The sequence below is a fragment of the Myotis yumanensis genome, unplaced genomic scaffold (genome assembly GCF_028538775.1).
Source record: "Myotis yumanensis isolate MYYU_CA2020_CCGP unplaced genomic scaffold, mMyoYum1.0.hap1 SCAF_20, whole genome shotgun sequence".
Taxonomy (NCBI): Eukaryota; Metazoa; Chordata; class Mammalia; order Chiroptera; family Vespertilionidae; genus Myotis; species Myotis yumanensis.
Genome location: NW_027223771.1, coordinates 18,770,037 through 18,797,246, shown reverse-complemented (window position 1 = coordinate 18,797,246; position 27,210 = coordinate 18,770,037). Strand labels below are relative to the sequence as shown.

The 27,210-nt window shown below is 47.7% G+C and overlaps 1 protein-coding gene across 1 annotated transcript in view; it reads left to right on the top strand.

Annotated features, from left to right (window-relative positions):
- Positions 1-25,921, top strand: part of LOC138998625 (protein Daple-like) — a 53,113-nt gene extending 27,192 nt beyond the window's left edge. The window contains exons 3-10 of the mRNA XM_070400755.1: positions 5,109-5,220; positions 12,704-12,833; positions 16,122-16,255; positions 16,704-16,841; positions 17,460-17,620; positions 22,205-22,321; positions 24,521-24,707; positions 25,793-25,921. Of these exons, the coding sequence (XP_070256856.1) occupies positions 5,109-5,220; positions 12,704-12,833; positions 16,122-16,255; positions 16,704-16,841; positions 17,460-17,620; positions 22,205-22,321; positions 24,521-24,707; positions 25,793-25,921 (1,108 nt within the window). The remainder of the gene's footprint in view (positions 1-5,108; positions 5,221-12,703; positions 12,834-16,121; positions 16,256-16,703; positions 16,842-17,459; positions 17,621-22,204; positions 22,322-24,520; positions 24,708-25,792) is intronic.
- Positions 25,922-27,210: the final 1,289 nt, after the last annotated feature.

Sequence of the window (27,210 nt, the reverse complement as noted above, 5' to 3'; positions counted from 1 at the left end):
GATTTGCCTTTTAGATGGTCCCAAGTGTATAATAGAACAACATTTAAACATTCACCTTGTATTTCTACCCTGCAAAAAACATTCCAAAGCATTCAGAAGAAATATGATACAGCTCTGACAGCCCATGCTAGGACACAGAAAGGAGGTCTGCTGTTCAGTTTCTCCCACTTCAATGACGCTGTGCCCGAGTTCCAGCTTCCTCATCTGTCAGGTGGGAATCATAAAAGCCAGCGTTGTCTGCTTAGCCTGAAGTTGTCTTCACCTCAGAGTTATCAGAGCTTCTTTCTCAAGAGCTCCTGGGCTACCCCTGCTTCTGATCAACAGTTCTTCCAAGTTATCATTCTCAGTGCACAAGGAAGGACAGTGAAGGGACTAAGCCAGCGATGGCGAACCTTTTGGCTTGGCGTGTCAGCATTTTGAAAAACCCTAACTTAACTCTGGTGCCGTGTCACAGATAGAAATTTTTTGATATTTGCAACCATAGTAAAACAAAGACTTATATTTTTGATATTTATTTTATATATTTAAATGCTATTTAACAAAGAAAAATCAACCAAAAAAAATGAGTTCGCCTGTCACCTCTGACATGCGTGTCATAGGTTCGCCATCACTGGACTAAGCAGTGCAAAGGAGCTTGATTTGATTGCAGTTTCATAATGAACCAACAGAGGGCGCGGCTGCCTGTATGCTTGGTTGTATCTGTTAATTTTTAGCAGGAAAGCAAGTGACAGGGCAGCCCTGGTCCCAGCCCCAGCCCAGGCTGGATCGGAACACATTTTAGGTGAAGGATCCTACTCTCGGGGAAAACACTGCTAAGCACAAGTTACAGGATCTTCTGGAATACCATCATATAAAGAATGACTAAATGAACTGGGGGAGTATTTAGAATAAGAGACAAAGAGGAAATGACAGATTCCCCCTCCCCACGACAGCCCCTCCACTGACCACCACAGCAAGTGTTTTGAAATTGCCTTTGCACGTGATCTCTGTAATCTTGCCTACTCTTAGCCTACACCATCTTCATAAACCCACTCCATTCCAGCTTCCATCCCCATCACCTGGGCCAAATGTCCATGGCCCGCCTCTCTGGCTTTGCCCACTTTTCTAAGTCTTTGTTATCTACTCACCCCTTCTGGCTCAGTCCTGGTCCCACTTCCCACTTGCACACTCAGGGTCTAGGTGACAGCATACACATTCCTATAGCTTTAAATGTTAACAATGTGCTGACAATTCCCAGCCTAGTTGTTATATCCAATTGTCAACTTAACATCTGCATTTTAATATCTCAAGGGCTTATTAAAATGAACAATTAATAAGCCCTTCAGATATTAAAATGCACACAACCAAATCCAAACTCTTGATCCAACAGCAGAATCCCTTCAATTTATTTTTCCTCTAGTTTTCTACCTTTTAGTAGATGGCACCTCTAGCTGACTAATTAGAAATGCACTAGTTGTAATATTGAAAATACTTGATTGCTGGCTGGTGACTGTACAAATGGAAAGGAAGCTAGGATGCTAACCATAGAGGTGCTGCTCTCTGAGTACCAGTCTGATAGCTCCCTCTCTCACCAGCCACATGTAATTCTTCACCAAGTCCTCTGCAGACTATCTCCAAAATAAATATCAAATCTGTTTATTTTTCATCTCTATGGTGACCATCTTCTGTTTTGTCACTTTAAGTGATCAAAGAGAACCAGGCCAAAGCCAGCAGGGCAGGCAGCAAGTTCCAGGACAAGGCAAGGTATGATGGGTCACTCGACCTGCCTCCTGACTACTTAAGTGTTCAGAAGCTGACCGGCACATAGAAATAAGTGGGGTAAATGCTACATTTCATTTCCTAGTAATCTGCTATCTTCTGCTTCTGTGATTTGATTTTTTAATCTTTAAAACTAGAGGCCAGGTGCACAGATTCGGCTTTCCGATATCCCCCGAGGAGTCCCAAATTGCTAGAGGGTGCAGGCCTGGCCAAGGGACCGCACTGGTGCACGATTGGGCCAGGGAGGGATCGTGGGAGGGCTCCCGGGCATGTCTGTCCCATCTAGCCCAGTCCTGATCAGCTGGACTCCAGCAGCAAGATAACCTACCAGTCACAGCATCTGACCCCTGGTGGTCTGTGTGCATCATAGCATCTGGTCAATTGGTCAACGGTTGGAGAGACAATTAGCTTATTGGATATATATATATATTTGAGGCCCAGAGCAAGGGATTCATGTACTGGTCGGAGGGGGGCATGGCCTGCAAGGATCAGCCTGCGGTGGAAGTCCACTCATTCTGGTCAGCATTAGAGGAGCGTGCTAACCACCACAGGGCAGATCCTACATTGAGTGTTGGCCCCCTGTTGTTCAATACGCTTCATAGTGACTGGTCATCATTCTGGTCATTCTGTTGTTTGGTCACTGGGCTTTTATTATATACTAGAGTCCCTGTGCATGAAATTCGTGCACGAGGTAGGGGAAGGGGAGGGTCCCTCAGCCCAACCTGCACACTGTCCAGTCTGGGAGCCATCAGCAATGTCCTACTGATGGCTTAGGCTCGCTCCCCGAGGTTCTCGGCTCTCTGCAGGGCCTGCCTGCTCCACACCATGGAGATGGCAAGCAGGCCCTGCTGGGCGCTGCCTACTGGCCACACTTGCTTGCTCCCACATCCCCCCAGCGACCCACCAGCAGGCCCTGCAGGGTGCTTGCCTGCTCGGGGGTCCCCATGATGATCTGCCAGCAGGCCCTGGTGGGTGCTGCCTGCAGACCAAACTTGCCTGCTTGGGGATTGCTGTGGTGACCCACCATGCCTGGCTACCTGTCAACAGGCCCTGCTGGGTGCTGCATTCAGGCAGTGCTTGCCTGCTTGCAGATTGCCGGGGTGACCTGCCAGCTGACCCTGCTGGGGGCTTGCCTGGTCTGGGTCACCATGGCAGTGCCCGCTGGCCTCACATTGCTGGTGTGACACAGCCAGCATCCTGCCCTGGCTGCTATGGGCACCTCCTTTTTTCACAGTGATGATTAATTTGCATATTACTCTTTTATTATATAGGATGATGTGAACAAGCCTTTTTTCAGTTTTAAGAAACAGGATAGTTCTTCAGTTTAAGAATTGATTTCACACTCATGTATTCAAAAGTTATTTACTGAGGAAGGCCATTTGGCTTGGGGCTCAGGTGTCAGCACACCTGGACTACCAGCTCAGCCAGTGGACAGCCCTGTACCTGAGTCTTCCAAACCTCAGTTTCCCCTTCTAGAAGGCAGGGCTGAGCATGGCTCCTACCTTGTTTTCTTTTCTGAAGATCAGAGTAGGGGAGGACAGGGAAGCCCCAGGATGTGTGAAGAGCAGGAAAAGCATTTGTGTGGGGCCCACAGAGGAGCAGGGCAGAGGCCATTGCAAGAATTTGGGCTTTTATCCTAAAGGCACCAGAGGGTTCTGAGTGGGAAAATGGCAAAGGAAGTTTTCATGCTAATGGTCCCTTTGGCTACAACGTAGAAGACGGAGTTGGTCAGGCAGGAAGATGGAGCCAGTGGGGGGAGGATTAGCTCAGTTGCAGTGGGTGTGGCAGTGAGGACTGACTAGGTGGGTGAGGGGTGTGAGGGAAGGCCAGGGTCAGCCCATGTTCTCAGCTTGGGCCTTGGGTGGACAGCAGTACATGCAGAAGACCCACACTCAAAAGGGAAGATGGGCTCTTTTCTGAAATCCCGAAATGTTCACTGTTAGGAGGTGTGTTCTGAGCCCTCTGAGGAGGTCCTGAGGCTCTGCGGTGGGAAGCCTCAGGGTTGAAGCACTGACATTCAGACCTTTGGGAAGAAGAGCGGTTGAGGGTAGGAAGAGCAGGAGAAAGGTCATGGGAACCAGGCTGGAGTGTTCCAGAGTAGAAGTTTCCCCATATTGAATGCACAGAGGTCAGGTTTAAAACAGAGAATTCAACCCAGCTTAGTAGTGGAGAGTCTACTGCTGAACCAGGAAGTGATGGTCTGATTCCCAGTCAGGGCATATACCTGGATTCTGGGCTCCACCCCCAGTGTGGGGCATGCAGGAGGCAGCTGAGCAATGATTCTCTCATAATTGATGCTTCCGTCTCTCCTTTTTCAATCCTCTCTGAAATCAATAATATATATATATATATATATATATATATATATATATATCCTCACTGGAGGATATTTTTCCATTGTTTTTTTTAGAGAAAGTGCAAGAGAGATGGAAAGACAGAGGGAAATATCAATGTGAGGAAAACACATCAATTGGTTGCCTCCTGTACACACCCTAAACCAAGGCCTGGGCCAGGGTGGAATCTGCAACTGAGGTATGTGCCCTTGAGCAGCATCAAACTCAGGACCCTTTGGTCCAGAGGCCAAAGCTCTATCCACTGAGTCAAACCAGCTATCTCAGTAAAAATATGTTTTTAAAAATAAATCAATTTTAAAAGCACAGAAGTTAGCAGAGGCAGAAAATACTCTCCTGGTTGCCTACGGGTGGTGGGTTGCGGGGAATTTTGGTGTGGCTGTTAAATTGTATTTGGAACTGCTTTTTGGTGAGCACTGAAAATGATGTAAAATTATGGACATGGATGCACAACCCTTAATATACTCAGTGTGTATTTTGAATGGGTGAGTTTGATGGTATGTGAACTATATCAATAAAAAGTCAGCATTTGAAGAAATAGCAACATGGGATATCTGGGAGTTCTCTGTACTGTTCCTACAGCCTTTCTCTCAGTATGACACTATTTCCAGGTTAAAAGTTAAAAGAGTGAACATCCCAGGAGTCGGGAAGGATTGGCAACTCTTGTGGAGAGCAGGGGTGATCCAGAGCACAGGGTCAGGAGGGAGGAGCGCAAGTGAGGGCATCAGTGGAAACAGTTGGGGGTGAGAGAACAGGAGAGGAAAACCCAGAGATTTGTGGGTAGTGGTCAAGTTCCCAGTGGAGCTCTGGTGCAAGTTCAGTGCTGGATTGATGTTAAAAGGCAGCAGAAGCTGGAGAGGGATTGGTCTGCCTGAGACCATCAGGTTTATTAGCAGTGATGGCCACCAGCAGAGTTGGTTTATTTCTTCCCAAGTTGAAGGTCAGTTGTACAGACAATTTGAAATGATGGCTTTCTCTTTCGTGTGTTTATATTTTTAGGATTCGCTTTTTGCTGGAAAAGATGTTAGTACTGAAGGACAATGGCATGCAGAGGGTTCTGGGCTATGACCCTGAGCCTGTAGAGAAACTGAGGAAATTGCAAAGAGCTTTGGTGAGTCACTTTTACTCATAAGTGCTTTGAGTTCCCTGTGGACGTGAACCCATAGTGGAAGTCTGGGAGGTAGTTGGAGCTGTGAGTCAGGTGACCGGCCTGGTCAGCAAGAGTTCTGAGGGATTGAGTGGCAACTGTGTTTCTGCGGTGAGACCCTGTGATTGGACTGTGTGCAGTGAGTCCCCGTTAGTTTAGCATCCTCCACCCTTACCTTGTGGTGCTGGACTGGGCTGTACAGCAGAATCATCCTAGAACTTTCTGATCATTTTGGAAGAGGTCCCACAGGTGTTAGCCAGAGGTGGTAGGAACAGAGGTGTTAGCCTCGGAGGAGAGGGGGCTTGTCTGTTTATCCTTCCCAGGTTTTTTTATGTGGGGTCATAGCTGAGACCCACTGCCCTCTCTAATCAGGGTGAGTTCTCTATCCTTCCTTTATTATTTTTATTTTTTAAAAAATAATTCCATTATATACATATATATAATTGGTTTCAGAGAGAGAGAGAAACATCAATGATGAGAATTATTGATTGACTGCCTCCTGCACACCCACCCTGGGGATTGAGCCCACAACAGGGGCATGTGCCTTGACCTGGAATCAAACCATGACCATCTGGCTCATAGATCGATGCTCAACTACTGAGCCAGGTGGACCAGGCTTAGGTGCAGTAAAACTGCTTATATAAATAAAGGAATGTTATTGCTGGTTTAGTTTACTCCAAGGTATTCTTTGAAAATATTGGGAAATTTGGCAAGAATTTAAACTAAAATTTAAAAATTAACTTGTAAGACCTAGTGGAACTCATTTTGTCTTTAAATACTGTCCTGAGGATATGCTTACTCATTAGAGAGAGAGAGGGAGAGAGAGCGGGGGAGGAGAGAGAAATGTTGATGTTAGAGAAAAGTATCAATTGGTTGCCTCTCATAGGCACTCCCATTGGGAACTGAACACCCAACCTAGGTATGAAACCTGACTGGGAATTGAACCCAGAGCCTTTCAGTGTGTAGAGCGGTGCTCCAACCAACTGAGTGACACTGGCCAGGTCATGGAACCAAGTTTTAGGATAGAAAACCTTGGATTACTCCTTAAATTTCTGCATATCTGAGGTCCAAAATACATCTAAGTCAATGGAACACCTTGATGACTTTGAGTGGATTAAATGAGATAAAATGTCTGCAACATGCTCATCACTGTGCTAAGCTGGCACTCACTCTATTGTGGTTTCAGTCGGCCTCATCCTGTTTTCTGTGTCATTGTTATGAATTTTCCTTAAAACAGCTCTAGGTTCATAAATTTTGCAACATTTCTCTGAAACGTTGACACTGAATATTGGGAGCAGAGAGTGAAAAATTTTAGCATCCAGTTACTATCTCATTAACATAAATTCAACAGTTATTGAAATCTTGATTGGCATAATGATAAAAGAAGTAATTTTCAATATATCAAGATTCTTTCAATTATAAGTAATTTGCTGTGTTCTCAGGTCACATCACGACATCTATAAATTTGTTTCCAGTTTAGATCACAGTTCGTTTGACATCATTTTAAATCTCATCATGCCTCCCACAAATGAAGCATGTTAGTTAAGTTTATGGGATAGACTTTACAAGAGGAATTGATTGAGGTAGTCATGAATAAAACAGATTTAGGTGTGATTTCTTTTCATTTTTGTACTTTTGTTAGGGGCAGGAATAGAATACTGGGGACTAGCTATAATAATAAGAAATATTAATCTGGCTCTGTTAATTGTGATTGTTACGTTCTGATCAGAGAAAGCACATTCTAATCTGTTTGAGAGTTGTACGCCCTGGGGCATGGGAGCTGACATGGGAATCCAGCCATCCTCCTTTCCCCAGAACAGCCTAGATTAACAACCTGGTTGCCTTTAAGCTGGTCCCTGAGGCACCAGCCCCTTATGAACCCCCAACCCGCATTGCCTGTAACCTGTAACCACTGTACCTTGCCTACTTCCCCATGCGTGTAATTTCTACTTTCCCATGGAGTCTGTATCATTCTACCCAAGAGAAGCAGCTGACTTATGGGGTGAGTAGAGCAGATGTTTGTGGATGACCTGCTGCTCTCCCATTCTGCCCACATTAATGGAATAAACACCATATATGAGTCAACCCAGTCTCTGCTACATTCGTTCAAGTATTAACCAGCAGCCTGGGCCCGTCAGGTTGTCTGGTTATAGCAGTTAGTGAAGCTAGGTAATTAACAGAAATGATAATCAATACTCCCCCATCATAAGTCCAAAGATTTCATCTACTTAAAACAATTTACATTTATTTTAAATTAAGAATGAATTTTTAATTAACAACAAGTAAAATCATTACTAGTTTAGAAATAATTAAAACGCTATTAGCTCATTTATTTATGGCCTAAATGTTTTTTTACAATTAAATTTTTATTATTCAGATTATCACAGTTGTTCCTCTCCCCCGCCCATAGCTCCCCTCCACCTATTCCCACCCCATCCTCTGCCCTTATCCCTGCCACTCACTGTCCTCATCCATAGGTGTACAATTTTTTCCAGTCTCTTCCCACACCCCCACACCCCTTTCCCCCCTGAGTAGTCAGTCCACTCCCTTTCTATGCCCCTGATTCTATTATGTTCACCAGTTTATTCTGTTCATCAGATTGTTTATTTGCTTGATTTTTAGATTCACTTGTTGATAGATATGTATTTGTTGTTCATAATTTGTATCTTTACCTTTTTCTTCTTCTTCCTCTTCTTAAAGGATACCTTTCAGCATGTCATATAATACTGGTTTGGTGGTGATGAACTCCTTTAGCTTTTTCTTACCTGTGAAGCTCTTTATCTGACCTTCAATTCTGAATGATAGCTTTGATGGGTAAAGTAATCCAAGTTGTAGGTTCTTGCTATTCATCACTTTGAATATTTCTTGCCACTCCCTTCTGCCCTGCATAGTTTCTGTTGAGAAATCAGCTGACAGTCATATGGGTACTCACTTGTAGGTAACTGATTGTTTTTCTCTTGCTGCTTTTAAGATTTTCTCTTTGTATTTTGCTCTTGGCCTTTTAATTATGATGTGTCTTGGTGTGGTCCTCTTTGGATCCCTTTTGTTTTGGGTTCTGTGCTCTTCCTGGACTTGTAAGTCTATTTCTTTCACGAGGTAGGGGACGTTTTCTGTCATGATTTCTTGAAATAGGTTTTCAATATCTTTCTCTCTCTCTTCTTCTGGCACCCCCATAATTCGGATGTTAGTACCCTTGAAGTTGTCCTAGGGGCTCCTTATACTATCTACATATTTTTGGATTCTTTTCTTCTTTTTGTGTTTCTGGCTGGGTGATTTTTGCTTCTTCATATTTCAAATCTTTGACTTGATTCTTGTGATCCTCTAGTCTGCTGTTGGAACTCCGCATAATATCCTTTATTTCAGTCAGTGTATGCTTAATTTCTAGTTGGTCCTTTTTCATAACCTCGAGGGTCTCACTAAATTTATCAGCGGTCTCACTAGATTTCTTGAGGGTCTCACTAAATTTATCGGTGGTTTCTAGAAAGTTCTTGAAAAACCTTGAAAGTGTGATTTTTGAACTATATATCCCGTAGTTTGCTTTCCTCCATTTCTGTAATTTGTTACTTGTTTCTTTGTCTCCTCATTTTTTATGCTTGATTGTGTTGATAGAGTAACTTTCTGTGTTAGGTGTCCTATAGGGACCAGTGGCTCAGCCTCCCCAATTACCTGAGGTGGACACTCTTGGTATACCCCTTTGTGGGCTTTGTGCACAGTCTTGTTGTAGTTAAGTCTTGATTGTTGCAGGTATCACTGGGAGGAATTGACCTCCAGGCCATTTGGCCGTGAGAATCAGCTGTGTCTGCAGTGGGAGAACTTCTGAGCTGGAGACACTCTTCTGGGGAAAGACTTGCTTCAGTGGACTTTGGTGCTCACTGAGTCTGCCCCCTGAGTGTGTCCCTTATGGATCTGAGTAGTTGTAATCTGTATGTTCCCACTCTGACCCCTGGGGACACTGGCTTTTGGATCTCTAAGGTGCTGCTAATTTAGCCTCTGCCTGAGGCTACACAGCAGGAGCTAAGGAGAGATTCCTCTTCTTTGTTTGTGGTTTGGATGTGCCCAGATGAGGCCCAGCTGTGAAGCAATGCAAGCTGCCGTGGGGCCTTGGACCTTCTTTTTGAAGTTCTGGGTATCTCTGATTCAGCTGCAGTTTGTTGGGTAATGTTCAGATTTCAAAGCGCCAGACCTTTCATATGCAAAGCCTCTGTGCACAGCTTGGGTATGGTGGGGTCTCAGGGGATCAACATGGCGGAGCAAGCAGCTATGGCTTCTCCCCAGTCCCACCCTAAGAAGCCCGCATCCCATGGTCCCTTTAATCACTGCAAGCACCTCTAAGAGAAAGCCACCCTCGAGTTCTGCCTGATTCCAGACAGTCCAGTTTTTCCCCGTATGAGGCTGGGTCCCCAAAGATACACCTGGACCTGGAGTTCAGAGCAGACCAGAGCTTGAGACTCCCTCCCGATTGAAAAAGACAACCGTGTCCTCAGCTGCCAGCCCTCTCCATGTACGCCACTCCTCAGTTGCCAGCCCTTTTGACCTGCGCCTCCGTACCTCTGCACTTTACTTCCACACCTCCTGTGAGTCTCAGTGCTTGTCTCTTTCCTTCTAGTTGTAGAATTTCCACTCAGCCAGCCTTCCTGTAGTTCTGCATGATGTCCGTTTTGTCTTTTAGTTGTATTTTTAAAGTGGTTGTGTGAGGCAGCAATTACCAGTGTTTACCTATGCCACCATTTTGGTTTCCCCAGCCAGCCTAAACGTTTAAATTCTGTTCAGAGGATACCTGCATATTTGCTCTCTAAATGTCTTTCTTGCAGGTGCTAATTTAAGACTCCTTTCACAGAAATCTATGTACAATATCTTTTTGTTAAAATAATTTCCAATCAGGCTGTTGTGGCTCAGTGATTGAGCGTTAAACAATGAACCAGGAAATCACTGTTCCATACCCGATCAGGCACATGTCCAGGTTGGGGGCTTGATCCCCATTATGGGGCATGCAGGAGGCAGCCTATCAATGATTGTCTGTCATCATTGATGTTTCTATACCTCCCTCCTTCTTCTTTTCCCTCTGAACTTAATAAAAATATATATTTTAAAATTAAGTAAATAAAGTATTTTCCAAACACACAGCTTTACTTTGTTCATTTTTCTTATAAACTACACATTAGTGAATCATTTGTGAAATTGTTTCTTAGGAAGTTGGCTGGGAGCTGAGCTCTCTAGATAAGACTCCACAAAATAAAATGAATGTGTTGTTACCTGAAAGGAACAGATTGATTTCAATAATTCAGCTGATGGGAAAACAATAATTATTAGAAATGTGGTAGACAAAGTTAGAATGAAGTAGTTAATTTCCATTTATTATCTACTTTTTGTTTCTTTATATTTTCTTTACCCAGATAGGTTTTAAGTTTCATAGGGAGAGTGTCCTAATATTTGTGTATTTCAAAGCAGTTAACATTGGGCATGAGCTGCCTGTAGAGCAGTTTAGAATGCGGCCCATAGGGCAGTTTGAAATGGGTGGCATGGAAACAGTGGATTGTGAGGTGCAGAGTCGTTGGATGTGGAGTTGGTCGTGTGGAGTCAGTTGAGTGCAGAGTCAGTGTGTGAAGAGTCGGTGTGTGAAGAGTAGGTGGACGTAGATTCGGTGGACATAGAGTCGCTGAACTTAGAGTCGGTGAACTTTGAGTCGGTGAGAGCAGATTCGGTGAGTGCAGAGCCTCTTCATGTGTAAGAAGTGACTGTCCCTGCCTCCCGCTCAGGGCTGTTGAGGAGAGTGAATGTTTCAAGGACAGAGGGCACCTAGTTCAGGGCTCTGGATGGGCAGAGAGACAGTGCCCAGGTGAATCCATAGTCTGTGAGCAAACCCTTCTGGCTGCCAGGCTTTGATCAAAACTATGTCCACTGATGGGAGGTCCATGGCTTCCCTTCTACCAAGAATCTTGGGTTCAGGCTCCTTAGGGGAAAATGGACAGAAGATGGAAAGGCAGCAGTTACCGCCTCCTCCCAGTCATTAGAAACCCTGAATGGAGAAAACTGCCATCGAGAGAAATGGTCACATCCCTTGGATGCGTGTTCCCACACTGTGAAGGCATTCAGGGGAGACTCAGACCCCTAAGACACCTCGTGGTTCTGGGAGGGCTCTGGGGAGGGAGCAGAGATGAGGGGAAAGAGCCAAATGGCTCCCCCATGTGCGCTGGGCACTGGGACAGGAGTAAGTCCAGCAGACTCCTCCCGTGAGGGGACCTGCAAGGGACCAGCCATGGCGTCCCACACCCAACATGTGCCTGACACCCAGAGGCCCATAGTATTATTTGTTGTGTCTGAGCCCTCATTTCCAGGAAACTGCCGAGAGCTGTTGGTTTTCCAAGAGGACATGTGGAAACTGTTCAGATAGGAACTGTGTGTTGAATAAAAGCTTGCCCGAATAGCTATTTATTTCCAGCCCCAGATCAGTGGAGTGACAGTGGAATTGAGAGGCCTAGACTCAGCACTTAAACCCTGGACAGACTCTTAGCCCACCCCTTCCTTGTGATGGAAATGGGCTCAGCGAAATCTCATGCCTATCAGTAGCTGTACATGTCAGACCCTCTTGTACCACATGTACAACAGATTGGGGCACTGTTAGGTTTATGTGGTGCCCTTCTCTGACTTTCTGCTACTGGTTTGTTGCTTTTGCCGACATAGTGACCTGCTGATGGTGAAGAGTTTCTTATTAAGCTCAGTGGCTTGACTGGACTGGGCAACATTTAAGGTCTTCAAAACAGACCAGGCCTGCCTGGCCAGGGCTGATGCCCAGGTTGGAGGAACCTTACCCAGGGATTGCCTGTGAGAGACAGCCGATCAATGATTCTCTCTCATCATTCATGTTTCTATCTCTCCCTCTTCCTTCCTCTCTGTGATATATATATATATATTTAAAATACATTTTATTTATTTATAATATGTGTGTGTGTGTGTGAGTGAATGTTTAAAAAAACCTCAAAACCAGATAGGGCCTGACTGCTGTGTTGCTTTTCTGTAAGGATGGATGTAGGTGGGTGACTATTGCAAAAAGGGTCTCTACTAGTGTTTAACATGTGGGTTGCGCTGTGATTTGGAAGTCCCTAAAACCTTTCCAAGACATGTTACACCTGCTAAGGAGCCGCAGAACTGCCCATCATCATATTCCTTGCTTTAAAGCCCAGTGCTGTACGCCCCTTTGTTCAGACACCACTGAGAGACATTGGGTGTCTTCATCACCTAGGCCACTGGGTCAGCATGTGTGTTAGTGGCTGTAGGTCTCCCAGCTGGGCTCTGTGTTGGAGTCACTTCTGTGCAGCTGTGTTTTTGGAATTGAGAAGGTGTATGGAGGCCCTTCATTCTGGGGGAATGAGGATAGATGCATGGGGGTGGGGCCTGTCCAGAGGGTGCCCCGGGGTACATCCTCACCCCACCCCTCTTCCTGCACTAGGATCTTGGACACATTCCCCAGCGGTTTCTTGAGGAGCTGTTGGGGGACAGCATGGCCCTCGAGGCTGAACGGGTGCAGAGGATGAACCAGCCTGCCCACCTGAGCTGGGAGATGGAGCAGCTGTCAGAAGGTAGGTAGCAGCCCCTGGTGCCTGGGAGTCAGCCTGGATGTGGCTTCCTCATCCAGGGAGCTGAGCTCTTAGATCTGAATCTCATGAGTCAGCTCATCCTCACCCCAAGGGAATAAGATTTTATTTAAAAGCCATTTGGAACTGTGTCATTGCAATTCTCCCCAAGGAGAACATGAAGGGTCTGGCAGCCTTGACGTGAGGACATGAATTACAAAGTAACCGATTTCTCATCTCCCATGTGGACAGTCCCAGGAGCTTCCAGATGACAGCACGCTGGCACCCTTAGGATGTCTTAGATCTGTCTGTGGGGGATTAAAAGCTCTGGATGGCAGGAGACTTCCCCAGTGGTTACTAACCTCCAGTATACCTGACCCTGGGCATGATTTCCTCCATTCATTTCATAATTGGGCAGATGGGTGCAGTCTGTACTCTGTCCCCCCTGGGCAGGGGTTGCTACATGTTGGCTTTTCAGGGGAGCCAGGCCTCTTCCCATCCCTCTTGTGTTTGCCCCCTCACAGCCCAAGAGGAGGTGTGGCATTGGCCAGGGGAAAGTGGTCTGGGGGCAGGCAGTGCACCAAGCAAACAAGTAGCCAATTCCTGTGCTGAAGAACATCACATGTGCACCTGAGGTTGCAGGTGAAGGTGTGCTTAGATCTCTGCAGAGCTCAGGAGGGCCTTGGGCGTGTTGGGGCGGGGGAAAGGTGCTGCTTTTCCAATATTGATCAACATTCCTAAGCATCATGGAGAGACTGTTGAAAGAACCTGGATATTCCTTCTCTTCAAGGGTTCCCATCAGTTCCAAACCTAAAATCAGTTCATTGAACTGTGAATCTGTGTGAGAAGCCAGTTTTGTTTTTTTTTTCTGGGGTTTGTTATCTCGGCACTCCTGGGACCAAGTGTGGGCCAAACGGGATCCCTGTTCTAGGACTTCAGGTTCCTGGGGAGGACCACTGCCAAGTGCTCAGGTTCATGGGGAGGACCACTGCCCCCTGGTGGAAGGCAGGAGTGGGGCCGGCTGGCAGGGATCTCTCAGACCTCATGTTTCTCTTAGAGACCAGGGAGATTGGTGGGTTGGGCAGTCTCCCTGATTCAGGCCCTCTGTGTAGTTTGTGAACCCTTTGAGGTCAGTGCCCTTGAATACTTCTTGGTGTTCACACTTCAGCTACTTAGCTAGCAGGAGCCTTACCAGTGGGGAGTAACTCTAGTACAACTGACATTCATAAACAAAGTGTGAATGTACTTTTGCGAGGATGGTGTGGTGGCATCTTGAGTCAGAAAGGCCTGGCTTCAAGTTCTGGCTCCTCCAACTGTTAGCCAGGTGACCTCTTTTGAACCTCAGTTTTCTTATCTGCAAAATGGGGTAATGAAGCTGCCTCATAGGATTGCTATGTGTACCTCCTGAGAGGAGACAGTGAAGCCTTACACCCTGCCTGGCCACCAGGGCACCAATAAAGATGGCTGGCCTCAACACCCTTGTTGAATTAAAAGACCCCCTTTGATCTGCTTCTTGGGGTGTGTGTGAACACAGTACGCAGTAGACACCCATTGTTTTTTCCCCATAAAATGCTGTGTCAACATAAGAGCCTCTGAGGCGCTGGCCTTTAGGGGAGAAGAAATGAGGCTGGTCATCAGCTCCACTGCAGCACTTGGCGATTCTTCACAATCATTTCCCAGGAGCACAGAGGCACAGGGTGAGGCACTGAGTGAGTCAGGAGGTGGGCTGGGTGAGTTGCAGGACAGTGGAGATGCATCTAATGGCACAAAACTATACACTGAAAAATAGTTAAAATGGTGAACCCAGTGTTGTACATTTATTTCACCCCAATCTTCATAACATGCATTTTTATAAATTTCAGAGAGGAAGGCAGAAGGAGAGAGAGAGAGAAATATCAAAGATGTAAGAGAATTATTGATTGGCTGCCTCCTGTCTGCCCCATGGAAGGCATGGAGCATACAAACTGGGCATATACCCTGACCTGAAAACGAACCATTACCTCATAGTTCATAGGTTGGCACTCTATCGCTAATCCACACTGACTGGGCTCATCCCGATTCATAAAACTGTTATTTTTAAAGCAAATGCTGAAACGGTGCCATTGAATGAGCACAGGTTGTGACTTAGTAGAGTATTCTGCTGTTAGTGTCATTGGTAGCCTTGTAAGGATGAAGCCCTTGGCGTGCTTCCATGTGTTGACAGCATGTGTGTTTGTCTGTGGAGTGTGCTGAGCTGGAGTTGGGCCACGAAGGTTCATCTGCACCACTGCTGAGTTGACTGCTGCTTGGGGTCTTCAGTCTGTTCTGGCTTCTTGGGTCTGTGCTGCTCTCCTTGGTGGGAGCTGATCACATCCACCTTCATGTGCTGGGGTGAAAGCCGGCGTCCACTCTAGGTCCTTCCAGCCCCAAGGGGGTGAATAGGAAGCAGATGGGGTGCAGTCAAAGGAGCAGAGCAGTGTCAGTAGGGTCCCGGGTTTGAGGATGTGGCCCTGGAGGGACAGGTGAGGGAGCAACCTGACCCCTCACACATTCATTTACCTAAAATCACGTACCTGTGTGTGGCAGAAAGGGGCTGAGAACTCCCGTTCTTCCCAGGTCTGTGCTCCTCTTTCTGTTCTGTGTTCAAGCTGTGTAAAAGCAAAGGAGGAAATCTGCCTTCTTCTGTCCTTACCTTATGTTTTGATCTCACTTAGACTTTTTCAAGCCATTTAGATGTACTGTATAATTATTTTTTCAATGCTATTGTAAAAGTACAAAATGAAATCTCAATCTGAAGGCCCTGCCCAGGGATGGTAAGTACTGGGCATACTTGCCTCAGAGCCTCTACCACCTACAGACGTACTGGTCAATTATCACAGCCCCTATACCCTGAGCTGAGCCACCCAGACCCCCATCACCCTGAGGGCTGGCACAGAAAACTCCATATCTTTGCCATCTCTGTTACTCTCTGAAATCCATGACTTGATGGCCAGGTTAGAACTTGGTAAATAGTGGTTCCAGCAGTTGTACCAAGTTGAGGTTTTGCATTGGCCTCTCCACCATCACATTCTTTCTTTTTAAGCTCTGGGTTGGTTCCTTACCAAGCCCCAGCTGAGCCAGCAGAGGGGCCATAATGGCCTGAGGAACACTCAGGTGCCTACAGCAACAGCAGCCTGTGAAAAATTGAGGGGACCCAGCCAACCGTCCCAGGTCCCTCCAACCTAGGGCCCAGGGTGGTGGTTGTCTTGGGGCCGGGGGCAGAGAGTGGAAGCCCAGGCCATGCAATGTGGGCTCTGACTCAACTTTACTCTTTAGCCTCCAACCGTATCCTAGAAAACCAGACCCTCCAGGGCGTGGTCCAGGAGATGCAGGGTGCCTCCGTGGCCCGGCAGGACAGCAGCCTGAGGTGCACGGAGCTTCAGGAGGAGAACCAGCAGCTCCAGAAGCAGGTATCGGTGGGTGGTGTACAGAACATACGTGCAAGCAGGTGGTTAGGTGGTGCACCCAGGTGTTGGTGTGGATGTGAAACTGGGAGAAATGCAGAATGCAGGGCAGCCCCAGTTATGGTAGCGGGACACGAGTCCTCATGGAACAGAGTCCGAGGCAGCATGACATGTCGGTGCAGCAGAGTGAGTGGACACTATGGACGTGTCTGTGCCCCATTGCCTTCATCTTCATCTGTGAAATTGGGTTAATGATGTGCCCCCTGTAGGTGTTTTGAGGATCATATGAGTTAGCGAAGGTAAATGGTCTGAGCACATAGTGTTTACTGAAAGGAAAGCAGCGCCCTGTTAGAAAGCACAGGGCGGGCCTGAGAGGGAAGCAGTCATGGAAGCCACGCACATGTGTATAGGACGACGGATAGACCGCTTCATGGCTGGGTCTTTGTCTCTGCAGAAGGAACAGTTGGAGATGGAACTCCTGAAGGAGAAGAACAGCAGCCAGGAGTGGGAGACCCTCACTGAGGAGCTCGTTAAAGCCCTAGAGCAGCTGCTCAATGAAGTTGACACCCTGAAGGTGGACAGAGCCATTCAGGTAAGCACCCCCAGAGCTTGTGCCTCCCCTGGTGCCCCTGCCTACAATGGGGAGTGTCCAGGATCACAGCCCTGTCCTGGTCATTGATAAGTGATTCCTGGGTGAACAGTTTCCTCGCTCAGCTGCAGCTCAGAGAAGCAATCCTCAGCCACAGCAGCAGGATGGGGACAGGTATCTCTGCCCAGGAACACTGGCCATCTTGTTTTTTATTGACAGGACTTGGGGGAGGAGACAGGTGGTGCTTCTGGCTTTGGTGCCTGGAGGCCAGGGATGCTACTCCATGTCCTGCAGCCCCCAGGACAGCCCCGCAGGACAAAGAATGATCCTGCTCCATTGTCCAAGGTCACCCTGAGAACCCTGGCAAACCTCCAGCGTGGATTTGCCTGGCACTACCACAAGTCCCAGGGAAGGCATCCCAGCACTGGGGCAGCGGCTCATTGATTTTACCCAGGGACGAGGCTTCCCCCTCTGCCAGCCTTGGCAGTGGCTGTTGTACCTCCCCAAGAAGTGGGCAGGAAGGTTCATCCTTGAGAAAAAGCCTGTTAAATTGTTCTATGAGGTAAGAGGTTTCACTCTGTGAAACAGACTTTCACAGGGGCTGGGTCTTTCGCTCTGCAGATGGAAAAGTGGGAGATGCTACTCCACAAAGAAAAAGAAAAGACCCAGAAGATGGAGACCATCAATAAAGTACAGTACCAGGCCCTCCTGGATGAACACAGCCGCTACAAGACCCTGCTGCATCGTTCCCTAGAAATAGAGAGCAAGGCGTTCAGGCGTAGGTGGGTGCCGTCAACTGTCAGGGTGACTAGCGAGCTCTCCAGGCTCCTGTCCCCCTTTGCTCTGGTCCCTCATAGTTCCTCTGGATCTGCTGCTTCACAGGGAAGAGAAGTGAATGGAACTCCCCCCTATGCAATGTGGGGTGGGTGCAGCTGGAGGCTGAGGGGCAGGGGGGTCCCCCAGGGGAGGATGGTGTGCCCACCTGATCCCGGCTCAGGGAAACGATGTGTCAGCATTGGGGTCACTGCTCCCCTGGGGTTCCTGCCCCCTCTTCCTCTTCTCTCCCTACCAAGAACAAGGAGGGGGCGCTCACCACAGCTTCCGATGTACAGGGATGTGCCTCACCAGCTTCCAGGCCTCTTCTCTTTCAAAGTCTCAAAGTCTGGGCTTCTCTGTGTGTTTTTTTAACTTTTAAATTTGGAAACTTTTGAATATATGGGAATGTGCAGAATTGTATAGTGTGATTCCCAGGTACTCATCCACGACATCAGTACTTCGATACTGTGCCCATCTCATGTCATCTTTACCTCTGACTCTCCACCTCCATACTCCTTTTTTTAAGGTAAAATTGATGTCCATTGACATGCACAAATCTCAACTTTGAGCTTCTGCCAGGTCAGGGCTTTGTGTGCGTGCAGTCAACCAACGTCGCAGAGCTCCTGCTCCAGCAGATCCCAGATTGCTCCGGGGCCTGGGGCAGGTGCAGTGGCATACAGAGCTTGTGGGAGGTCTGATGTGCACAGGATACCAAGTGAGGAGAGAGGGGGAGAGATATGGCTAAAGAGAGCCTCTCCCACACTTGGGGCAGCACAGGAGAGAGCTGTTGTCCACTTCCTATGCTTGTGAGACACCCCTGCTCACAGCATTTCCTTTGAATCCTCCTCAAAAACACTGAGCAAACGTGGGGTCTTCAGTAGTGTAAGCAGCTGAGGTGCAGGGAGTTTCTATCACAGGGAGCCTGCTGAGGGTGCCTGCTGCTGCCGTGAGTGTGGGGGCCATGACATTCATTTATTCACTAACCCAGTGCTTCCTGTAGACTCCACAGGGCTTTCCACCACCTTTATCCTCCAAGTGCTCCATCCTCTGGGGGGTGCCAAGACATCTGCTCCTACCAGACTCTGTTCCTTCCAGCCAGAATGAGCATCTTCTGCATTTTGGCATCCCCCTCTCTGCCTCCTCCTGCACCCATCCCAAACTCCCGTGATGCTTAGTGAGCTTCTGTGGGGCATGTGGTGCTAGCCCTGTGGGAATGCTCCTAGCTGAGTAATGAGGGGAGACTTGTGTGGTGCCCACCCCTCACCAGTTGCCTTCAAGCCCGATGATGTGGTTATAACAGTGTCATTATATTCTTTTTTCCCTCTTTTTTTATTATTAAATCTTTATTGTTCAGATTATTGCATTTCTTCCTCCTCCCCCCCATAACTGCCCTCCACCTAGTATCCACCCCACCCTCCACCCTCACTCCCCACCCACTGTCCTCATTCATAGATGCGCAATTTTTGTCTAGTTTTTTCCCGCATCCCCCACACCATTTCCCCCCAAGAATAGTCAGTCCATTCCCTTTCTATGCCCCTGATTCTATTATAATCACCCCTTCATTCTGTTCATCAGGTGATTTATTCACTTGATTTTTAGATTCACTTGTTGATATATGTGTATTTGTTGTTCATAATTTGTATGTTTACCTTTTTCTTCTTCTTCCTCTTCTTAAAGGATACCTTTCAGCATTTCATATAATACTGGTTTGGTGGTGATGAACTCCTTTAGCTTTTTCTTATCTGTGAAGCTCTTTATCTGACTTTCAATTCTGAATGATAGGTTTGCTGGATAAAGTAATCTTGGTTGTAGGTTCTTGGCATTCATCACTTTGAATATTTCTTGCCACTCCCTTCTGGCCTGCAAAGTTTCTGTTGAGAAATCAGCTGACAGTTGTATGGGTACTCCCTTGTAGGTAACTGACTTTCTTTCTCTTTCTGCTTTTCAGAGTCTCTCTTTGTATTTTGCTCTTGGCATTTTAATTATGATGTGTCTTGGAGTGGTCCTCTTTGGATTCCTTTTGTTTAGGGTTCTATGCACTTCCTGGACTTGGAAGTCTATTTCTTTCACCAGGTAGGGGAAGTTTTCTGTCATGATTTCTTCAAATAGGTTTTCAATATCTTGCTCTCTCTCTTCCTCTGGCACCCCTATAATTCGGATGTTGGTATGCATGAAGCTGTCCTAGAGGCTCCTTACACCACCTTCTTATTTTTGGATTCTTTTTTCATTTTGCTTTTCTAGTTGGGTGTTTTTTACTTCTTCATATTTCAAATCTTTGACTTGATTCTTGTGATCCTGTGGTCTGCTGTTGGGAGTCGGTACAATATTCTTTATTTCAGTCAGTGTATGCTTAATTTCTAGTTGGTCCTGTATCACAACATCGAGGGTCTTGCTAGATTTCTTGAGGATCTCACTACATTTATAGGCATTCTCACCAGTCTTTTCGAGGGTCTTACTAAATTTATCGGCGGCTTCTAGACAGTTCTTGAAAAACCTTAAAAGTGTGGTTTTGAACTCTAAAGCCGGCAGTTTGCTTTCCTCCATTTCTGCTATTTGTGTCCTGTTTCTTTGTCTCCGCATTTTTTATGCTTCCTTGTGTTGATAAAGTGGTTTCCTGTGCTAAGTGTCCTCTAGGGCCCAGTGCAGCCATGGGCAAACTACGGTCTGAGGGCTGGATATGGCCCGTTTGAAATGAATAAAACTAAAAAAAAAAAAAAAAAGTCCATACCCTTTTATGTAATGATATTTACGTTGAATTTATATTAGTTCACACGAACCCTCCATCCATGCTTTTGTTCCAGCCCTCCGGTCCAGTTTAAGAACCCATTGTGGCCCTCCAGTCAAAAAGTTTGCCCACCCCTGGCCCAGTGGTTCAGCCTCCCCAATTACTTGAGGAGGACACTCTTGGTGCACACCCTTGTGGTCTTTGTGCACTGTCTTGTTGTAGTTAAGCCTTGATTGTTGTAGGTAACACTGGGAGGGATTGGCCTCCAGGCCAATTGGCTGTGAGAATCAGCTGTGTCTGCAGTGGGAGAACTTCTGTCCTGAAGCTCTAGGGAGGTGCTAATCTAGCCTCTGCCTGAGGCTATCCAGCAAATGCCTCTGTGCAAGGCTTGGGCGGGGCAGGTCCCAGGGCATCAACTGGGTGGGCAGTGCGAACAGTTATGGCTGCTCTCAGTCCTGCCTTCAGATTCCCCGATTCTCAGTGTCCCAGCAATTGCTGCAAGTACCTCCGAGAGAGAGCTGCCCTTGAGTTCTGACCAATGCCAGACAGTCCCACTTCTCCCATATGAGTCTTGGTCCCCAGAGACTCCCTAGGAACTGGAGCTCAGAGCCTGAGACTCCCTCTCGATTGAGAAAGACAACTGTGCCCTCAGCTGCCAGGCCACTCCACGTGCACCTCTTTACCTTAGTATTTTACTTCCGCACCTCCTCTGAGTCTCGGTATGCTTTTCTCTTTCCTCTAGTTGTAGAATTTCCACTCAGCCAGCCTTCCTGTGGTTCTGGGTGATGTCCGTTCCATCTTTTAGTTGTATTTTTGAAGTGGTTGTGTGAGGCAGCAAACTCCAGTGTTTACCTATGCCGCCATCTTGGTTATTTCCATGATATTCTTAATGTCTGCTCACATGGGGAAGGTTTGTGCAAGTGGCATCTCACTGGCTCTGAAGGAGTGTTTCATTGTCATTCTACTGGTAGCTCCTTGCTAGATAGACCTCCTGTGTTATTAGGTAGTGTTTGCTGATGCACAGAGAGCTGGAGCCCTTGGTCTGTCTGCAGCAGGGCTACAGGGTGGGAGGTGGAGGTGCCTGCAGCACAGGCTGGTGGTCTGTGTTCATTTCACTTGACGCCTGAGTGGGACCCTCACTCCTTCGTTCCCCAGCACATGTTTCCTGGGTATCAAGCCTCATCCCGTTGACTCAGTGGGGAGTGAGACTCTCAGTTTCTGCCCTGCAGTAGGGTGGTCACCAATGGTTGGAATGTACTTAATCCATGACCCTATAAACACTGAGACAGGAAGAAAATAAAAGTGCTGAACTGAGGGGGAGATGAGGGGGAACTGAGGGGAAGGTAAGGGCTGGACTGGAGGTGCCTGGAGAAAGAGGCTGAGTGGATGTGCATGTGCCTATGTGCCAATGGACCCTGGCAGCTGCGTGGTTCCCAATGGGCAGGCCTCTGGTCCCCACGCTGCCTGACTCAGCATAGGGAGGCTGTTCTGGATCTGGGCAGAGTGCTCACCAGGCCCTGGTGTGGTGGGAGGTCAGCTGTAATGTGGGTGGAATTCCCTGAATATGTGCTGGTTTCTGTGAGAAGGGTGTGAAGTTCAGAAAACAGTGTTGGTGTTCCCAGCGGGCTCATGGAGAGAGGCTGCTGAGACAGGGACGGGAAGGGACCCTGCAGACGTGTTGGGTGGGAAGAGAGACACTCAGCTCTGGGGCTGGAGGAGAGTCCTGCCCATTACCGCAGCCCTAAGCTCTGCAGAGAGAAGCCGCTCACAGAGGCTGTTGCTTCTCCTGTGTGTGGGTGCCTAGCGGGTTTGTTTCCCTCTTCAGGGAGCAGGACCAGCTCCAACATGAGGCAGCATTACAGGAGCTGAGGGACTTAGTGAGCACCCAAAGAGAGGCTCTGAAGCAGGCTGCCCAGGAAGAGAGGCTGCCACAGGAGGAGAGGTAACCGCCTTCACCCCCTGCAGTGGCATCTGCCAGGTTACATTCAGAACAACTCACTCAGCACCCACTGAGCTAAGCTCAAGCGAGTCTCCTGGTAATGGTATATTTTTCCCAACCCTGTCATGGTCACAGCTGGTTGGTCACAAAGGAAAGGCAAGCCAGATAGTGGCTGGGATGGAAGGATAGCAACACTGGGATGCTGCATTGTCTAGATGTGGATGACCTCCCCTCTCACCTTGATGGTGGTTATGATTGTATTGGCTGTGAACTCCTCCATCCTCTAATACCAGCCATCCCGTGAGGGAGAGACACTTGGTCTTTGGCATTCACGCATTGTCTACTGGTGAACTCACCTCCTCACTGAAAAGCACTTAAACCAACAAATTATAACCATGGCCTTTCATGGGACTGTCCAGATTGCAAGAGACAGGAGTCGCCTGATGGGCACATTTGCAGATGAGGTTGAAAAAGACCTTTGTCTCCTGCCTTTTTCAACTCTCACACTGCAAACCAGTGACCCTTTTATGGTCCATTGAGTGCCATGGAGTTCTATTTTCGTGCTTTTTGGTGGTGATGTCATTGTTTGAAATGCTCCCCAAATGGATTGCTGAAGTGCTATCTAGTGTCCCCAAGTTCAAGGCTGCACTGGGCCTTATGGGGAATAAGAGGGGTAGCACGTGAGGTTCCTTTTGGTCCAGGGTATGGTGCACTTGGCTGTGAGTATATTACAGGAGGTGTCTTGATGACTTGGTCGGTTGACAAAAATGTGGCCAAAGACTCACAGGAACCGGCGGGTACATTTCCAGTATCCATTAACTTAGTGTTCGCAGTGGCTTGATAGAACTTTATACCGAAAATCATGAGAATTGACTGCACTACAGTTATCTCTTAAAACAAAACAAAACAAAACAAAACAAAACACCACAGATGAGGGAAGAAGCTCAGAGAGATTAAATAACTTGTTCAAGTTCATGCTCCTAGTTAGTGAGCCTGTCAGGAATCAATTCCAGGTCTTGTCTCAACCCAGAGGCATGTCCATATGAAGCCTTCCTTCCCACAGCCTTGTTCTAACATGTATTGGGGGTTATAAACTCAGGTGCCCCCAGTGGCCAGGCAGGTCCAGCAGGTGGGGGAAGGAGTGTCAGTGTTAGATCAGACCCTCGTGGAGAATACACACCCTCTGAGGGCTGCCTGTGGAGAGGCAGGCCCGGGCTGCCAGGTCATTCTTTTTATAATCTGTTTTTTTAAATCCTTACAACATGATAATTTTTCCATTGACTTTTACAGAGAGTGAAAGGGAGGGAAGGAGAAGGGGAGAGAGAGAGAGAAACACCCATGTGAGACCATCACATCTATTGGATATCTGTAGCACACACTCAAGCTACAAGGAGGAGCAAATGGGCAACCCAGGTCTGTTCCCTTGAATGAGACTTGAACCCATGACCCTTCTGTACATGGGTCATGCTGTAACTACTGAGTCATGCCTGCCAGCACCTTTTGTTTATGCTTTCTCCCCACCATCTGAGAAGATAGATACCTGAATGTTGACCTGACACTTAAAAATTTTTAAATATTGTTGAACTAATTAATTTAAATGGAAAAAGACAGATGATGTGCACCAAACAGGGCACATCTGTGTTCAAATTGAGTCCATGAGCTTCTGGTCATGTGAGCTTTCTGGTATAAATCTGCCCCCTGATACTCAATCGAGCAGTTAAGATGACGATGATGATGATTTCTGTGGATTTACATAATACTCTCCAAACTCATATGTTATTTGTCTCAGGAGAGGAAATAAGAAAGGGCTTGGAATTGGGGAGAAGAGAAGGACAAAGACATATACATTTACAGCAAAAATGTTCTGATTCCATGTATTTCAAAAGTATTTCGTCAAAGAACCCTTTGTTCCAAGTCAGCAGGTCTGCCAAAGCCTTCCATGGGAAGGATTCTCATAGGGTGCTCTGTTGAAGTGGTGTCCGAGCCTGCCTGTCCTGTCTCCCCAAGCCCACAGTGGGCAGCTGCGCTAGCCTTCTAGAACCCCAATGGACACAGTTTGAAATCCACTAAGTTTGTTCCACCCTCATTTACACACGGGAAAAACGGAGGCCCAGAGAGGCTGTGGTTTTGATTAAGGTGCACACCTGGGTCGGAAGCTGGGAGTGCTCCTCAGCCCTTGGCCCTGTGGCTCTCCACCCCCAGAGTCAACTTCTGGAACCAGCTGATGATTGCAGAGCCAAAGGAGCTGCACACCCAGAGCAAAGTGATGCAAAGCTCCCCAGAGGTCCTGCAGCAGGAAGTGATGCTCTGGCAGGCCCAGTACAAAGGGGCCAAGGAGGACCTGCAGAGGATGGAAATCTCGCTGAAGAAGCTGAGCAGCCAGTGTGAGGTGAGGCCTGGGCTGGGGGGGTCAGGACCCCCTGCGTGTGCCCTGAGCAACAGCCTTGGCTCAGCCAGTTCGCAATGGGTCCTCATTGGCTTCTTTGCTCAAAGACCGTGTGTGAATGTCACACACAGGCTGAGAGGAAGCCAGAGGCATTTGAAGGGGACAAACCCCATGACTGGTGCGATTGAGTTAGAAAACACCTTACACCTGAGCTTTGTTTTTGAAAGGTCGGGGCGGTGCATGGAAACAGCCAAGTATTGTTTCATTTCCGAACCCTCGGCTGAGCACTTTGCTCTTTGCTCACCCATGTCCTCTCACTTATTTCTCCCAATGATTTTGTGAGCTGGGGTTCCCATTCTCGTTGCTCTTAAGTTGTGGGTTGCAACCCAGTTTGTCTGATGCCAAAAGTTGAGACTTTTCTGCTACAGCAACAGGGATGATATTCTAGAGCAGAAGCAGTCCAACTTCAGTCATACATATTCATATCCAACCCCTGCTCCTGTGTGTTTTTATGTCTGTGAAACAAGAATACATTTCTAAATATGTTTTATTTCATTTTATGGATATCAGTGAGAGGAAGGGAGAGGGAGAGAGTAATGGAATCATCCATGAAGAGAGAAAATCCTTGATGGGCTGCCTCCTGCAGGCTCCCTACTGGGGATCAATGCCACAACTGGTCATGGTCCTTGACCAAGAATCGCACCAGAGACCTCTTGGTGCTGGGAGGACGCTCAACCAACTGAACCTCACCAGTGGGGCAGCTTATTAACAAGATATTCTACATTGTTTTGCAAGATTGTGATTAAGGCGTCAGAATTTGTTGTCTATTTTGCAGTTGCAGCACATTGCAGCTCAGACCGCCTGCGTTTTCAGTGCTCAGTGGCCACAGGAGGGCTGTGGTTCCCTGATTGGACGGGACACTTGGCCATCCACATGTCATTGATTGTGTTGGTCATTCCCATTGTCGTAGATCATACCGAAATGACCACCTTTGAGCATGTGGCCTTTTTCTTCTTTTGGGAACAGATTCCCCTCAGTGGAATCACAGGGGCGCATGGTATGTGAGACATTGTTGACCTGTGTTGTAGGTGCTCTCTCATGAGAAGGAGAACTTCCAAGAAGAAAAAGTTAAGCTGAAGAGGAAGATTCAGACATTGGCCAGGAGGAACAGAAAGCTTCTAAAAGAGAATGAGAAAGACAAGACTCGGCGCATGTAAGGGGTGTGGGCTGACCTGTCAACAAAGGGGTCCTTCTTTCTAGTCCATGCCTAGGCCTCAAGATGCTGGGCAGAGAGCCCCCTGGTGCACTGGTGTCCCAAGGGAAGGGGACACACCACCTTCCCATTGCATCCTCCTCTCATTTTCCCTGGAATGGTCCTAGAGTTCTGCAAGTAGGGATGGTTGGCTTTTGAAAGATACTGCCCACTACCAGATGGTTCTTAATCTGCCTTTGGAATTCAGTTCAGTTTAAAAAATATGATGGCAGTAAAGAGTGGTGCCCAGGGAAGAGATTCAGATTGCAGGCGGAGGCTTTTCTATGTGTTTTCCCTTAATGAGCTGGGGAGATGGTTGTTGCTGCACCGTGGTTTTCGTTCCTCTGTTGACAAGACACATCCTGGCTTTGGGAAGGCCCCGTGAGGTGCACAGAACCAGTTACTGGGTGGCCAGGAAGTAGTTGGAGTGATAGGAAGTGAGCAGAGCTTCATAGAGGCCAAGAAGGAGGCCTGGTGGTGGGAGTTGGGGTTCTGCTGCTGACCCAGATGGGGATAGGTCTAGCCAGTGGGGGGTCATGAGATGGAGCATGGGTAGTCTGGGTGCAGGGAAGGTGCAGGCAGTGGCAGGAGGGAAGGCTGCATCAGGCAGCGCTCAGCTGTAGAAGGCATCCACACCAGGCTAATGAGTTGGATCCGCTGGGAAGTAAGTGTTGATGGGAAGCTGGTCTACAGGGCCCAGGAAGCTCCCAGAAAGGAGGGCTTGAGGAAGAGCCTTGGTGTTGGAAACCTTGTGGTTGGAAGTCATGTAACCCGAGATGCCTCTGGTGGGTCCAGGGTAGTCTTCCCCCCTCCGTGCTATGCTGCTGAACTGTCCTTCTTTGTGATCAGGAATGGCTGGCTATGTGGGACAGAGGGACATGGTCCCAGTGACCACAGGGGGCACTATCCATGTCCCCGGGGTCATGGTGCTGCTTTATTGTCCTCTCAGATTCTTCTGCGCATCTACAGGTGGTTAGCCACCTACCCAGGGTGGTTTACATGGAAAGCCACACTGTAGTTTTGGGGTAGAAATGACTGTGGCCTGAATTGGCTCTCTGTGACACAGGACGTCAAAATTACCAGCAGAGGTTGGGCAGGTACCAACTAGAAGAGTCAGGGCCTGGTATCCAGGGGGTAACTGATAATGGTTTTGCATTATCCGGTGTCTGCAGGAGGCTATGGAGTTGGCAGGCTTGCTGAGCCTGTTCTGAGCGGAGTCTTCCCCAGTCCTGGGAGGGTTGTAGGTCCTGCCTT